The 18,133-nt window shown below is 35.5% G+C and overlaps 1 protein-coding gene across 1 annotated transcript in view; it reads left to right on the top strand.

Moving 5' to 3' along the window:
- Positions 1-18,133, top strand: part of LOC142158710 (cadherin-9-like) — a 188,200-nt gene that overhangs the window by 129,415 nt on the left and 40,652 nt on the right. Inside the window, exons 8-9 of the mRNA XM_075212932.1 lie at positions 5,741-5,877; positions 7,456-7,577. Coding sequence (XP_075069033.1) covers positions 5,741-5,877; positions 7,456-7,577 — 259 coding nt within the window. The remainder of the gene's footprint in view (positions 1-5,740; positions 5,878-7,455; positions 7,578-18,133) is intronic.

Here is an 18,133-nt window from a genome sequence, read left to right as displayed (position 1 = left end):
AAAAAGTCCTGTAACCGGGAATGGGAGGATGTAATGAGGGTGGATGAGAGACGCAGATCTTTTGCAGAACGGAGTTGCCGAGTTGGGAGATATTTTGAGACAAGAGAGGAGATGTATGTTGGTGCAGCTTTGTTGATGGCCTTGTAGGTTAGTAAAAGTATTTTATATTGGATTCGGTAGAAGACAGGCAGCCAGTGTAGAGACATACAGAGTGATTCAACAGAGGAATAGCTATTTGCAAGGAAAATCAGTCTTGCCGAAGCATGTAAAATAGATTTTAGGGGTTTGAGTCTGTTTTTGGGAAGACCAGTAAGGAGGGAATTGCAATAGTCAATGCGGGAGATGATTAGTGCATGAATTAAGGTTTTAGCAGTGTCTTGTGTGAGATATGTGCGGATTCTGGAAATGTTCTTTAGATGTATGTAACATGATTTAGATATAGAGTCAATGTGGGGAACAAAGGATAGGCGTGAATCAAGGATTACACCTAGGCAGCGAGCTTGTGGGGTGGGATTTATGGTCATGTTATCAACAGAGATAGAAATGTCAGGTATGCTCTTGTTGGCGGGTGGGAATATTATTAACTCTGTTTTAGAAAGATTAAGTTTGAGTTGACGAGAGGCCATCCAAGATGAAATGGCAGAAAGACAGTCAGTTACACGGGACAACACAGATGTCGAGATATCAGGAGAGGATAGATAGATTTGGGTATCATCCGCATAGAGATGATACTGAAAGCCAAAGGAACTTATTAGATTTCCAAGAGAAGCGGTATAGATAGAGAACAGCAGAGGACCTAGCACCGAGCCTTGTGGTACTCCAACTGATAGGGGAAGCGGAGCAGAGGTGGCTCCAGAGAAATTAACAGTGAAAGAGCGATTAGAGAGGTAAGATGAGAACCAGGATAGAACTGTGTCTTGAAGACCTAGGGATTGCAGTGTTTGTATGAGAAGAGAGTGGTCAACGGTGTCAAATGCAGCCGAGAGATCAAGGAGAATTAGGAGAGAGTAATGGCGTTCAGTCTTAGCAGTGATCAGATCATTAACAACCTTGGTCAGCGCAGTCTCTGTGGAGTGTTGAGAACGAAAGCCAGACTGAAGAGGATCCAACAGGTTGTTTGCGGAAAGAAAGCGTGTGAGGCGAGTGTAGGCAAGTCTCTCTAGAAGCTTGGAGGGGCAAGGGAGCTGAGAGATGGGACGGTAATTTGAGAGAGAGTTTGGGTCGGAGTTTTGTTTTTTTAGAATAGGAGTAATCACTGCATGCTTGTATAGTGATGGAAAGATGCCAGTAGAGAGTGAGAGATTACAGATTTGAGTTAGAGGTGAAATGAGCACAGAAGACAGGGATCTACCAATTTGCGAGGGAATAGGATCAAGAGGACAGGAGGTAGAGTAGGAAGATAAGAAGAGCGTAGAAATTTCCTCTTCATTTGTGGGGTCAAATGAAGAAAGGGTGTCAGAGGGTAGTGGGAAGGAAATGAGCTGATGGCTTGTTGAGGAAGAGGATACCATTTCTAGTCTGATCTTGTCAATCTTGTCCTTGAAGTAGGAAGCAAGATCCTGAGCACTGATAGTAGATGGAGGGTTCGGGGTGGGAGGATTGAGAAGATGATTAAATGTATTGAAAAGGCGTTTGGGGTTAGAAGCCTGAGCATAGATAAGAGATTGAAAGTATGTTTGTTTTGCAGTGTCCAGAGCATTTCGATAGGAGTGGTAGACAGAAGTATATGTGAAGAAGTCATTAGAGCTTCGAGATTTACGCCAGTGACGTTCTGCTTTACGGGACAGTTTTTGAAGATTTCGTGTTGCTTTGGTGTGCCACGGTTGACATCGAAGTCGACGTGTAGTATGAAGTGTCGCTGGAGCCACTTGATCAAGGGCCGTTGCTAAGGTTAGGTGAAAATGAGGTACTGCCATCTCAGGGGATGAGAATGTAGAGATAGGGGAGAGAAGGTGTTGGAGAGAGGTGGAAAATTGTTGAAGATTAATAGAATTAAGATTTCTACGAGTATGAGGAGGCTTGGTAGAGTTAGACAGTAGAGAGGTTAGAGCAGTGGGGGTGAGAGTGTAGCTGATAAGGTGATGATCCGAGAGGGGGAAGGGTGTATTAATAAAATTAGAAACTGAGCATAGTCTAGAGAAAACAAGATCAAGGCAGTGGCCATCCTTATGAGTAGATGATTCAATCCACTGGGAGAGGTCAAGTGAGGATGTTAGAGAGAGTAGTTTGGAAGCAGCTTTGGAAGGTGGGTTATGAATGGGGATGTTGAAGTCACCCATGATGATGGTGGGGATGTCTGAAGATAAGAAGTGAGGGAGCCATGCAGAGAAATCCTCAATAAATTGTTGGTGTGCTCCAGGGGGACGATAGATCACCGCAACACGTAGGGAGAATGGATTAAAAATGCGAATAGCATGTACTTCAAAAGATGTAAACGTGAGTGATGGGACATTTGGTAGAACTGTGTATGTGCACTGTGGGGAGAGAAGTAGTCCAACCCCACCTCCTTGTCTGCCTTCAGGTCTGGAGGTGTGGGTGAGATGGAGGCCACCATGTGAAAGTGCTGCAGGTGAGGCAGTGTCTGATTGCATGAGCCATGTTTCTGTTATTGCCAGAAGGTTGAGGTTTTTTGAGAGGAAGAGATCATGAACGGAGGTAAGTTTGTTACAAACAGATCGTGCATTCCAAAGGGCACATTTAAAGGACTTGGGAAGAGAGGGTAGACAGGTGATGTGTTTGAGGTTTGCTATAGAACGGTAGTGTTCCGATGTATGTGTGTGTGAGGAGTGTGGGGGACCTGGATTAGGTGATATATCACCAGCTAATAGAAGCAGAGTGAGCGAAAGATAGGCAAGGGGATTGTAAGATGTGTGGCCTTTTATTTTCTGGCGACAAGTGGAGGCTGTACTTGTTAGAGATAATAAATAGGACAACAGTTCATGGGTGTTAAATAGAGGTGAGTGGAGTAATGCAGGTGCAATATGAACAAATTTGTGTGTTGGTGGAGGGGTGAAAGATGACACAGTCCTAAAGATCATGCCATGAAATGAGACTAAGAAAAGCAATTTGTGAAACATTGTGATAAAAGGGGTAAAAGCAAAAAGCAAGGGTATTTTAAGAATTACCTCTTAGCAGTATTCCATATAAATAGACAAGTAGTGCAGAAATAGGCTGTGGCAGATGTTGCTTATTGCTGGGAGTAAAAGCAAGTCAAATGTAGTCCAATGTTTGTCCAACTGTGTTGTCTAACTGTGCATTTTCGTCCACTTTGTGAGAAAATCCCACTTAGTGCAGAAATCACACACGTCTAACCCCACATACGTCTCCCCATATTTATTACAAAACGTGTGAAGGTCACATACATCAAAACATATTACTTTATGAAATGTACTCTCTTTTTTGCAGATTATCTCATAATACAGTGCATTATTGTGAATATCATTGTTTCCATATGCAAAGTACCCTTTCCAGCATTTGCTGGAATACTGATTATTCTGAGCAAATATTTCCCCATCCCACAAACAACTTTATCATATTCATCTTTTCACTGTCAGTGTCCCTTGGCATATATCTCATGTGACTAATGAACATGAGCTTCAACTCAAATGCATGCCCTCCCAGCACACTCATGTACATTGGACTATAGGGGTTCAAAAGGGATCGGGCCAGATCACCTCTTAAACCTTATGATCCTGCCACGCATCATCTGTCACTCCCTGGGGCTGGTACATTGAAGTTCATGTTAGATAACTTCAGTGTGAAACTAGGCACATGACCTGCATTTAACAACCAACTGTTCCCATCAGATGGTGCAAAGGTTTTAAGATCCACATATAGTGTCATTTGGGACTACAAATCTGTGTGCTGAGCTGGAAAAATGGGTGCATTTGCTTAAAAACCACTGCATGATGTTAAAAATGATATTTCCTTGTAACACTATCTTTAAAGATGTTAAAGGCACGACCCACTTACTGTTCAGATTTATATATTTCAATGAAATTTGTACCAAGCATAAATAAATACATATATAAGTAAATTACATAAATATTGTTAGATGACATTCTATACAGTGACAATATGTTATCTCTTCTCAAACTACATCTCTGAATTCACTTCACACTAACACTCCCTGCTATGCTAAAGACCTGCAGTCTTGTTCCCATTGTTACCCGCATCCAACTCCAGCCTCCAAATCTCTCCTGTGCTGCTCCCCACATATGGAGTTAATATTTACATTGAATCAGACTATCCTCCAGCCCAGTGACAGAACTATCATTGGTGCAGCCGGTGCTGTGCACCTGGGCCCATGGAGATAACGGGACCCACTTCATGGCATATACAGAGAGTCAGGGGCCCTGGTTCCCTCCCCCCTCGCTCCCTGCAACAGGGCCCACAGCTCGCTAGTTCCGCCTCTGCCCCAGCCTCCAAAGTTTTAGACGCTCCTTAAAAACTCACCAGTTCATCAAAAACTAACAGTCTCCTACCTAATTCAATTCTTTCTGGCCCAGCATGCTTCTGCCCACATTCTCACTCTGTGCCCCCCCTCCCCCAATTATGAAACTTTGTCCCATTTTCACCCCTCTCCATTAGATTGTAAGCACTCATGAGCAGGCAGCTCTTTCTTTGTGTCTCCTTGCCCATTTCCAACTTCTTCTCATGTGCGTCCTTGTATTATGCTTCTTACAAGTTGCTTTTTGTTTGTTTTGGACCTAGCCTACTATGTCTTGCCCTCTTAGTATTTTTGCACTCATGATCTTTGAATGTTTTGCTTTCAACCATAGCTTGTTTTGCATTTTTCCTTTGCATGTTCTGTATTTTGCTTGTGGGACATTTTCTATTGTATGTTTTATTTCCCAATTGTATCACTGCAGCATTTTGCCCAGCTATAAACAATTTATTATTATTATTATTATTATTATTATTATTATTATTATTATTATTATTATTAATAATAATAATAATAATAATAATAATAATAATTTAAAATTGAATAAACTTTAGTAGAAAATCTGCAACCTGTGATTCTTCTCATAAATATAGAGTTTGGAGAAAATCCAGCTACTGAGAGTAACATTTGCATGAGAGGAAAATGTTTTGTACTGCAGGGTTCACGTGTAACATACACAACTTTATTTAGAGTTGTCAGGCAAACACTACCTAACTCAACCCTAAAATTCAGTGCAATATTAGAGCTGGACAATATGTGCAGCAAGCAAAAGCATGCAGTATTGGCTCTGCATGCAAAAATGTTTGCATTTACAACCTTTGCAACGTAACATGATTCGTACGACTGCAAATAACTTACCTTTGCAAAGTTTGTACCTAGCTCTAAATTAGTCCTTTAAAAAGTAACTCTACAAGTGACATTAAGGTTTAGTGTTTTATAATTTAACTTTAATACAACAATATTCTAGTACTGTAAAACTTGAATGAAACATACAAAATGTTTAAAAAATGGTTTTAAAAAGCTCTTAAAACATATCAATGCAGTTAAAACCTAAAGACAAAACAAAAACAATGACATTCATCATAACTTCTAACAAATTAAAAATATATATTTCTATTTTAGACTGTATCTTACATCCAGTAATATTAAAAGCATAAACAAGAAACACTTTGGCCCCATTTTTATTTGAAAGCTCAATTTATTATTGTGAAAATTGCCTGGGTATCATTAATGCTTTCTACAAAACCACTTTTGTTTATTATAATAATAATTCAACTGCTTTTTTGCAAACAGGTATAGTATTGTCCGCAACACAGACCTGGAGAGATTATTTGCTATAAACTCAGGGAATGGTTCTTTGATCTTAGTCAAAACTCTTGACCGCGAAGCAACACCTTGGCATAACATAACAATAGTAGCAACAGAAACAAGTGAGTTATCATGAATCATCTTTCAATTGTGATGTAACGTGATTTAGACTAATGTTTAATATATTTATATACTTTTTCCATTTATATTTTAACAGACAACAGTAACATAACAAATATATAACAGAATATGGAATATAGAAATAATGGGCCGCAAAGTCCGCCTAAGACATGTAGGAGTGGGAGTGTGCCGCAGCTTGGTAGGGTATTACGAGTAGCATGCAACCCCAGTTGCATCCCACTCACAATACCCTACTGAACTGCGAGCAGTTTGTGCAGCTAGCTAGCTACTTGCGCCACTTGATTCCTGACGCACATTTGTAGCCCTTTTTTGACGTGTGTTGCGTCTGTGCATTACTGCGTCTAGGATTTACTTACGGAGTCAACCTTCACAATTCCGTGTTCTGTCCGTTCCCTTGTAATAAGCTGCAAGCTGTTGCAAGTGTAAATTACATCCAAGATGCAGGCGGATATGGTGCTTGCAAGCAGAAAACAGACTTTGTGTACGACTCTAAATGAGGCCCAATGTATCTAATAGGTTAAAATTATTTCTTTCTTTTTGGAAAATAAAATAGAAACAATTACAGAAACATCTATGATGAAAAGTGAGGGTGTTGAGGAGGTGCTACAGAAGAAGGGGCAGAACTAGATTTGGGGTAGTTCTTTATCTTTCACGAAAAGCCATAGAGCCCATATCAGCGTGAAAAGGTTTTGGTTCTTTTGTCATGAATGTAATAAGTCATTTTTTTCATACAAGCGACATGCCAGATTCTGTTTTAAGGAAAGAGACATTACTCCAGTGAGCCGCTATTGCGCCTTTTGCAGCAGCAACATGTGGGAGGTGTGCTTTATGGATTGATTAGATAGGTCCTCGGGGAATAGCCGAAGAGAAATATCCTGGCACCTAAGGACTGGAGCTTCTATTAGCGAACTCAGGAGGCAATGCACTATATCTCAGAAAAGAGAGAACATATTTATGTTTTTTATTAAATATAACTTGGTTGCAAAATACCTTTCAGAAAAAGTGTTTGTATATGCACAGAAAGTGTACTATTAAAATATCAAATCCTTATTGTACATGGTTATGATTTAATTAAAAAATGGCTTATTTATTACGTTTATTCATCTGTTTTAAAATATGTATTCTACATATATGCAGAATTTATTTAGAGAATATGCATTTATTACAGTTTAAATGTTTGATCAATAATATTGAACAATATATTAGGCATTAATTAGTCTACTTTACTGCTGAATGTATAGCATACCATTTGGGAGCTTGCTAGTTTATAAATATATTATACTAGATACATTGCTTGCAGTGATAATTATGATAATATGCTAGTATGTATACATTTTATTACAATATTGAAGAAAAAATATATAATTCAATCATTTAGATTACATGGTATGCAACAAAAAGTGTATAGAACTGCTATTAATATATTTATAAGCCTCATGCGAATAATAAAGACAGTTTGCTAACCAAAATGCAAAATTAATAAAATTGCAATATAGTAGCCAAAAACATTACTTTATGCCTTACATTTCGATTGTGTGTTTTTTTTGTTTGTTTTTTAGAAAATCCCAAGCTCAGCAGACATGTTCAAGTGTATGTTAAATTACTGGACATTAATGATCATGCACCAGAATTTGCACAACATTATGAGACTTTTGTATGTGAAAATGCAAAGCCTGGTCAGGTAAGTTATGATCTTTTGATATAGCAAAACATTAAAATGTGGGCTAATAGAATGCAAAACAATGCACAGTATGAAAGCATAATTGGAAAACTAAATGGACCACAAATGTAGTCTGAATTCATACTGTTTATATAACATTTGAAACATTATTTTTAACTTGAAAATAATGTAATGATAATTTTTCTTTTTTTTCCACAAAGTTACAGGGACTTCTTGTGAGAGAGATAAGTGGGTATAGATGTGGTATATTTATTTCTTTGAAAGACACTTGGTCCAGCACCTATCACACTTCAGAATGAGACAGATTTCTCCACATTAACCCTACCTACTGAGCTGCAAAGCGGGTAAAAATGGGTTGCATTATCAATGCAAAATGTGACAGGTGCTTAACCCCACCATAAATGTCAAACATACATGCTCTACCTGTAGGTAGCCATTATGTCAAGCTGTCCCCACCTATTATATATGTATTGATGTCTTTTGGATTTGGTATATCACATTTGGTACTGTTCCAGTTCTAGTCTGTTGTCTCAAAATTTTGATTAGTTAAAAAAATACATTCAAACATAGTGCTTCAAATCTGTATGTCACTTCCAGTTACTGACTTAATACTACGCTACCTACTGGATTTTTATAGCTAATGCATTTTGTACATTACAGAGAAAAGTAGGATTCCTTTTTTGGTTTTTGACATTTTTTATTATTATCAACCCTTTGATTAGTTTTATGTCTGTCCATGTTTTGCATAGAAGATAATTTTGGGAGTGCCATAGGGGAAATGAATAGCCTTTTCTCTCCAGTATGTCTAGTGTAGCTGTAGTGCCAGTTAATGGAGCTGAAAATGGCAATAGTAGTATAATTTATACCAAAAAAGGAAAAAGAAGGGGGAAAGGGGTAGAAGAAATGTGTATATAGGGCACTCTTTTACTAAAGAATATAGAGTAAGTTTCTGTTAATAATAATATCTTTATTAGAATAAAAAAATATTCAATTAGCAAATTAATAAAAACACTACGTGAATGAATATGATTACCGAACATACATGGTTTTAAACTGTTAAGAAGTAGTAAAAATACTACTGTGCTGTCTCACTGTTCTCTAATAATAATAATACGGTTGAAGAGTGGCAGTATAACAGTCACTAAACATCTGTGCTATACTCAATACATATAGGTATGTTGAAATTGCTTAATAATAGGTCAGGCCTATCTTTATATATAGAGGTGCCTAAATAATAAAACACTATATGTATTATCCTATCACTAAGGACCTTCTCTCCACAGTCCTAGTACTCTCTCCTAGGGGTGAGCCTCGGTATTACACAAGGGCTGGTTGTATATTTATTCTAATGAGATGACATATACATATATCACCTATCCTCCTTACCTACATATATAAATAAATAGCGCAATTCTTCCTTTGTATAACCTATCTAGTGTAGAGAGATATAGATTTTCCCTATAGCTCAAGGTCAATCACCACCCATAGCGCTATATCATTTTCTTACAGTGTGACTGTTTATACATACATTCTGCTTTCTATAAGTATTCTAATACCAAATCGCTTTTTGTTGTATTAATCTCTTACAAAAGCTGAAATGGTATATAGCGTCACACTGTTTGATCACTACTGCGGAGAGACATGATACTACCTATATGTATATTGATCTGATGTAGTCATGTATAGCGCTCAGGCTTCACTCGGTATCTTAGCTTCAGGCACCACCTAACATCTCCTGTTATTTCTCCTATATTTAATCTGCTTATAGGTTTACTCTGTTTTCTATTAAAAGTCTATATTCAACCGAACTGGATAGTTGTTTTAGCGTGAGTCCTATCATCTTGTTCTCCAATTATCTAAAGTAGTCTGTAGCATGACCCCGCTTATCTAGTTGAGAGTAGTACTTAGTAGATTCAATATAAATTTTTTGACATAGAAGCAACAATGAGCTCAGCTAACGCCAATGCGCGTTTCGCTAAGAGCTTTATCAAGGCAACCTGATATAGGGCAACAATAGGCTATTTAAGTGTGTAATCACGCCCCTTCGTTACGTAGCGTCTAAACCCAGTTTATACTCCGTCCATACTCAAGCCAATCAGACTAGTATCTAATATCACATGATCCAGTTTTAGGATGAGCCTCCACGCTGGCCTCATTGTGGACAGGTAACCATGGTAAAAGACATAAACATTAAGGGATGATCACCCTTATCTCTTGATGTGATATATGTACTGGTATCAAGTCCATTGGGTAAATATAATACATGACGCGTTGTTAGCTTTGATACCCTTCTCTGACAGGTAAGTCCTATTAACTAGATTACTGGAATATCAATAAAGAATCCACGTATATGTTATTGGAAATAGCGTGTGCTAAAGCCAAACAGACTATTAACATTTATCCTATGGTCCAGTTAGAGAACGATCCTCCACGTTGGCCTCATTATTTACAGGTAGCTATGGTAACCGATCATAACATAAGTGGAATGATTATCTTTATCACAAAGAATAATTTATATACTAATTAGACATTACAATCTATGGGGTAAGTATCTTACATGGCGCGTTCCTAAATGCAATAAATATTTTGGATAATGAATTTAGTTCACTAAATCACTGGAGTAATCCCTATCTATACTAGGGTGAATCTGTGTAAACTGAATGTGATATAATGTATTAATGTTCATTTTAAGGGGCCTGTCCCTAGGCCCTATAAGTGACTGTTTATGGGTGTAAATAATAAGCAAAATGTATGAAAAATTAATTAAATGAAAAAATATAAAAAGAGATTGAACAAAAAGTATCTCGTGACTAATGTGCTTTTTAAGTAGAAGAGGTATCCTATTATGAATACCATAGAAATATAAAAACTAAAATGGTGCAACCTGTGAGCTATTCGCTAGAGTCATTATCTGAAGCAGTGATGAGTAACCTTACTAGATGACTATATTATTATATAATGTAATAATAATAATTCTATCTGTGTGAGTAGTGATCTGGAATGACAACCAGTGATTTAAATGATATAATCAATGTATAGATATAATAGGGAGGAGAAAAGAAGATTATACACTCCGTGATCCCTCTATTTTAATTCCTAGTATTATTGTAGTTGTCCTATGACACAAATCCAGTGTCAGTGTGTTACCATGCCAATCAGACTATTATCTGGATGTCATCTGAAAAGCGTAGGTTGTATTAGCCCTATATTAATCGATACATATATCCAATAGTATGATCTAAAATTCCAATGACACTTAGTGTATTGATATTGATTAGTACCCTAGTGGTCCGGTTACATATAGTTACTATTGTCATTGAGACCGTGGGGGATTAGGCTTCCCATGAGGAAGATTTTTTTAGTCTCATGTTTCAGGAGCTCTTTATTTATATCTCCTCCTCTGAGACCTAAATTTACTTGCTCCATAGCAAACGCCGTCAGAAATCTCGGATCGCTGTTGTGGTGTTTGTAGAAATGTTTGGCTACTGTAGATAATGGCCTCATATTCATCTTATCCTTGCCAGCATTCTTAATATTGCTGACATGTTCAAGGATTCTCCTTTTAAAGGATAGGTGATATATGTATATGTCATCTCATTAGAATAAATATACATCCAGCCCTTGTGTAATACCGAGGCTCACCCCTAGGAGAGAGTACTGGGACTGTGGAGAGAAGGTCCTTAGTGATAGGATAATACATATAGTGTTTTATTATTTAGGCAGACCTATATACAAAGATAGGCCTGACCTATTATAAAGCAATTTCAACATACCTATATGTATTGAGTATAGCACACATATTTAGTGACTGTTATACTGCCACTCTTCAACCGTATTATTATTATTAGAGAACAGTGAGACAGCACAGTAGTATTTTTACTACTTCTTAACAGTTTAAAACCATGTATGTTCGGTAATCATATTCATTCACGTAGTGTTTTTATTATTTTGCTAATTGAATATTTTTTTATTCTAATAAAGATATTATTCTTAACAGAAACTTACTCTATATTCTATAGTAAAAGAGTGCCCTATATACACATTTCTTATACCCCTTTCCCCCTTCTTTTTCCTTTTTTAGTATATATACTGTGTAGGAGCACCTCCCCGTATGATGGAATGAGAAGTTTGCTCAAAAAAATATTAGGGGTTAAGCTCGGTGCGGTTAGAAGCCCTTTACTCAATAGTAGTACATTATCTGCATATGCTTCCCTTTGTTTTGGTCTACAGTTTAAGCATTTAATGTTTTAATAATGGAGATAACAATATATGAACATTAACAATATTTTGGCATTAGGGTTTTGTTACAGAACTGGTATTTTATTTTCATGTCAGTTTTTCTATGTAGCAAAGAAAAAAATGAGAATATAATATTAAATTAATCTTTTGCAAATATATAACTAAAATTCTTTTAACACATAACGAAGAACCGTTAAGAAGCATTAATTACCATAAATTTAGTAATGTGGGAAATCCTTTAATGGTGATCTACAGCACAGCTCAAACTCTCAAATATTAATTTACCACCTTTTAGATTGTTTTAATGAGCAGCAGGTCCAATGCTATAATTATCAATGTAATTTCCAAAGTGAGTATAAGAAATTATGAAGATGGGGTAAAGGAAGAGGTAAAAGTACTATCATTGTATATGCCATTAATCCTTGGTTAGGTGTTACAAAAGTGTTTGTATAAGAAGCTGTTTACACTTGAGTTTTAAAGAGGATTGCTTGATTTTTTTATATACAATTCTGGGTATTTCTTTGTGGAGTTGGCTTGCTTGCCTATGAAGCACTCCAATTGTATTATCATTATTGAAAAAGATCATCTCAAGCAAATTATTTGAGTAGCATGTGCCCATTATGATTTGGTAGACTGTAACACTTTAATTGAATTAGTACAAATATAAAAAGCCAAATTTTTAGATATTGTAGGTAAACCTCACATTAATAATTTAATAATAAGATGGGTTCCTCAATAGATTGAAAAATATGTCACGTGCAAGGTTTATTCAAACATCTACTTCCAGATATCTTCAATGACCATTGAATGCTAGACAGACTCCACAGCCTGTCTAAAGCTAACAATTTGCCATTATTACCATGGACATAATAATAAAAGCTTACTTTTATTAAGAGAAAGAATGTCTGTGATAAAAAAGCATTTGCTTAAAACCACATGACAATCTCTCCATTTGAATGGATTTATCTCTGGGAATGTGCACTAGAGTGAATTCTGGATGATCACTCAGATTTTGCAGATAAGCTGACATTCTTTACTACTGGGGAATTCCTGTAAAGATAAAAATTTACTCAACAAAAGTGATCTATTCTCTAGAAAAAAAAGCATGGCTTTGCTCAACTGTTTGGGGTCTACTATCACTAAAACAATAGACCCAAACTCAGCTAGGAAAATATCCACAGTTTGTAAACAGTTCCTGCAAAGCTGGATAAACATTGTATATATATATACCTGATACTATATACACGCAGACTGTTAACAACATCATTTAAAATACCTTAGTCCTATAGTCCAATTGGTAAACATCCAACCTACTGAAGATTTATTTGAGATTTTTTGGAACATAACCCATTAACCTTTGCTCTATTCTTCTTTATCTTTCATGCACAGCTAGTAAGTTCCAAGCTTAAGCACTCTAAAGCTCTTATTTAGCAAATTAAAATAATTAAGGGTAAGCTGTACACTGCAGCATAACCCCCCCCCCCCTTAGGACACCAGGAGTGAATATCTCAAAAAAATATTACCGTTACACACGAATGAATCAATGTTGAAAAGATTGTGTGTATTAAACTGCATGCCTGACTCTTCTTCCTTTAAGTTGAATATTTGGCATATATATAATCATTTGTTGTTGGATCAGAAAAAAACTCTCTCAGTATGTCTCTAGTGTAGAAAGATGTAAATTAACACATGAAGAGACACAACAAGACTAAACACTTAGGGCACTAAAACAATTAATTAAATACACAAATCAGTATGTCAGCAAGTGTCGATGGAGATGGTGGAGTTTCTGTAAAATATAAATTATATGAAACACAGATAGGACTGTACTAGATAATTATTTGTGAGTAATAAAATTCTACATATAAAAAAACAGTTGTTGTATGCCAAAAAAGTATAAAACATTTAACATTTATTCAACAATAATAAAAACAATAATAAAAAACAATATATGTTCCTATAATGTACATGTCCAAAGAGCAATAAATTAGTCCATATTTAGTACAGATGTGTAGAGAATCAGGCCGTATTGGAACTTTGTTGAACAGTAGTAGAGCAAACAGGGTAATAGAATGTAGATTGTAAGATCTGACAATATCACTTAATTAGTTCCGGAGGGTATCAGCAAAGAGTTATATAGGCGGTGAATAGTGAAGTATATGTATCCAATTACCAAGAGTGTTGACTTGCTCCAGGCTTCAGATGTGATATCCCATTTTATCAGAGGAGTGGTAAGTACCAAAGAAGAAGTCCTAAGCCCGTTATTTTGAAGATATGCCCCAAGTAATTCCACAGCTGTGCCAGCTTATATTGTAAAGCAATCATGAGGTTCCAATGGGATATGAGTCAATATGAATCACTGTAATTGATCTAAGGAATGCAACATGGAGCCTTGACGCATTTCTGTGCTGAAGGCATTTTCATTAGAAGGAGATCAGCTGTTGTGAAACACTTGGTATTTATTTGCAGGAGGTCCAATCAGGCAGTGTAATTAGTATAATTAGTAAAACAATCTGTAATCATAGTAGCTCAACTGTTTTTTTTTATTTAAAAGTGTTGCAAAGGAATGTGACAATAAAAAGACTAATATAAATATTTATGGCAATTTAAGTCATATATATATATATATATATATATATATTGCATTGAGGGATATATAGCATATAGAGAACAAAATAATATGATATAGTATTGCATACTAATGAAAAACAACACATGCTGCTCCAAAATGAAGGTCAATGTCCCATATTAATAGCAATACAAACATAATTTCCAATAATGGGCCTGAGTCACTAAGATGAGCAGGGCAAAAAAAATGGATCCTGGACAAACAATGATACAATACAAGGGGTGCAAATATGTTTATTATTTTCCATGTAAGGAAAATACTGGCTGCTTTTTCATGTAGCACACAAATACTTGATAGTCTTTTTTTTACATTGAAATTTAAAGTTGATCTAGTACACACTATACCCCAAATATAAATCTGTCCCCATGTTTTAAATTTACCTCCCGCTCTAATGCAACATGTTTTTGCCAAGGTGCAAAGTTACTCCTTTTTTATGCTTTATACAAATTATTAATTGATCAAGGATTATTGTTTAGATTATTGTTTGTATATTATAAGTAAACAAATACAAACATTCTGTATAACTATTTGCAAATATAGATAAAAATACCATAAAATAATAAAAATAGATATAAATAAAGATAAAAATAAAATTTAAAATAAAATGCAAAACAAAATTCAAAATAAACATAAATATAAAAATAAATAAATATGAAAGTAATAATAATATTAATAAAGATAAAAATAGAAAAAGGGATATATAAGCCAATCAACTAACATACTTAAAGAAATATAATATTTTTAATCAAAATCAAGATCAAGGCAATCATTAAGCCCTTCAGGTTGTAAGATACTGAGTTAATGAATCCAAAAAGTTTCTCTGAGACATAAATGTTTGAACCTATCACCTCATCTGGCTGTTGGAATGATAACTTCCAAACCAATCCGTTTTAATCTTAATGGATTGCTATTGTGTTTTTCAGGGAAAAGATGAGGAATACTGTGATCTTTTGCAGTTTAATATAGCATATATGCTCTAAAAATTGCATAGTTCATTGTCTAATAGTGCGACTTATGTATTGATAGCTACAAGGGCACTGTAACAAGTGTATGACATAATTAGTGGTGCAGTTGATAAATAATTTATTTGTATATTTTCGTTTTGTTCAAAGTAAATCTGACATAGATTACACGTACTAAATTTGTTGGCTCTACATTTAAACCAGCCCAGAGTGCTAATTGGTTTGGTTAGCCAGCCAGGTATGATATTTTTAGTATCGGTGATTTCTTTGTGCAATGGCTTGGTGCTAAAAAAAAATCCCAAACTCTTAGCTTTCTTAAAAAACACTTTCGCTTTTGGTCCTAGTATCGATTTCAATAGTGGATCTGAACAAAGAATATTATGATTACAATTAATTACATTCCTTATCTGATTAGAACAATCATAAAATAAAGAAAAAAGATAGGGAACTCATCAAAAGATGTAGTGGCTGTATTTTTAGGTTTCTTTAGAACTAATGAATCTTTTTTTTTTAGGGAAAGATATTTTTGAAAGAAGTTATTCAATAAATATATGGGATAATCTTTTTCTTTAAAAGTATCCAGTAACATACAATACAATCCAAAGGAGGAAAAAAGAGAATAATGACCTAAATAAGCACTCCAGGTACATATGAGTAGTGAATTAATACATATTATTTTTATTGGTATGCATTAAAAATGGTACATATAGATATACCACACAGATAAAAAAGCGAAATATAAAAAAAATTATAGTGTTGAAAAGTATAGAATTTAAAAATAAGTTGACCCTGTGGTGGAGCCGATCAGAGTTTATAATATTTCCAAAAAGAAAATCACTGATATAAGATCTCTTGTGGGAATATACAACACAAATTAGTCCATAAGTATCAAGATAGAGTGGCAGAGGTTGAACATATTCTGCCTAGTAACAGCGTGTCACTTATACAACCCTCAATATTTAGTGTTGTGTATAGTATAAGCTGTAGATGGCAATATTTGCCTAGTATTTTCCCCACATATAGAGATTCTATCGGATTACCATATATCTTAACAGGTATTAGAGATTCATAAAGCATGAGCCCTATCTAATGTATCAAGAGGTTGGCAAGTGTCTAATGGCTAATTTTCATTCATATGCACCTACTTAGGCTAATGAGTAGTAGCTCTAAGAGTAACTAGGTAACTCGTGTTTAATAGGTAATCTTTATACCATTGATCTCCTAATCAAAGCGCTAGGTCGCTAATAGTCTGTTCCCATATAGTATTTCATTGATCTGTTATGCTGGGATGGCGAGTATGATAGCGCTAGTGGAGTGTTTATGGAGGAATCTGAGTTAAACATGTTCTGCCTAGTGAGAGCGTGTCTCAATATTTAGTGTTGTGTATAGTATAAACTGTAGATGGCAGTATTTGCCTAATATGTTCCCCACATGTAGAGATTTTATCAGATTACCATATATCTTAACAAATGTTAAAGAGTCATAAGGCACGAGCCCTATCTAATATATCAAGAGGTTGCCAAGTGTTTAATGGCTAATTTTCATATGTATACACCTACTGAGGCTAATGAATAGTAGCTCTAAGAGTAACTAGGTAACTCGTGTTTAATAGGTAATCTCTATACCATCGGTCTCCTCATCAAAGCGCTGAGTCGCTAGTAATATGTTCCCATATAGTATTTCATTAATCTGTTGTACTAGGATGGCGAGTATAATAGCGCTAATGGAATGTTTATAGAGGAATCTGAGTATCAGTTTGTTAGTCTGTATTAGCGGCAGAACGCCACTCGAGTGACGTCAGACCCGGAAGTAGGTGGAGCCGACCGCGGCTTAATCTGTAAATTGGTGATTGGCTTCAATAAGGTAGTCCTCTAGGTTTTGAATAACAACCCCACCCTTCTTATCTGCGGTTTTGATGATTATAGAGTTATCCTCACAAAGCTCCTTTAAAGCTTTTTGTTAGGCTGGCAAGAGATTGTGGTTGAAATTTTTAGAATTTTGTGTTCTCCTTCACAAATATTTGTATTTTATTGTAAGGAGAATTTATAGAATTAATCAATGTATACACCCCTATATCAGAAAGGATAGAAGTAAGATTTGTTTTTAAACTGATTTTTTTTTACAACCATCAATATCAAAGTAGGTATTGAGATGACAGCTACAGGTTTATTTGGATCTTGGGTGCTTTCTAAAGATAAACTTTCTAAATTTGAGACACAATTCAAATCATCTTTATCTAAGAGGATTGGAGAAGCCTCAATATTTTTATTTTTCAAAGTTCTAGAGGCAAAATATCTTTTGCGACAGAGATTACATACACATTTGTTAAGGTTTACAAAAGGTCAAAGACTTTTTTTTGTTTCTTATCATATCCCACAATCTACATTTTATAAGTCTGTTTGCTTTGCTTTTGCTGTTTGCTTCAACAGAGTTCTGATACTGCCTGATTCTCTACTTATTTTTCCTAAATATGGTCTAATTTGCCCAGGGCAAATATCAGCCGTGCAAATTTTTGTCAAGTACAGTATCTGTAACAAATCTGCCAGGAAAATATGAAAGGAAAGGGGGATATTAGTGGTAGTATACAAGGGCAGTAATAGCCGAGGATACATTTAATGCAATTTGTCCCAGATGTGATCAATGATATCTATGACAAATATATTAAGCAAATAGAAGTCTGCAATATATGATCTCAGTGACAAGTATTAGGTAAACAGAAGTGCGTG

Source organism: Mixophyes fleayi, chromosome 5 (assembly GCF_038048845.1).
Source record: "Mixophyes fleayi isolate aMixFle1 chromosome 5, aMixFle1.hap1, whole genome shotgun sequence".
Lineage (NCBI taxonomy): Eukaryota > Metazoa > Chordata > Amphibia > Anura > Limnodynastidae > Mixophyes > Mixophyes fleayi.
This window is presented reverse-complemented; position numbering and strand designations above follow the sequence as displayed.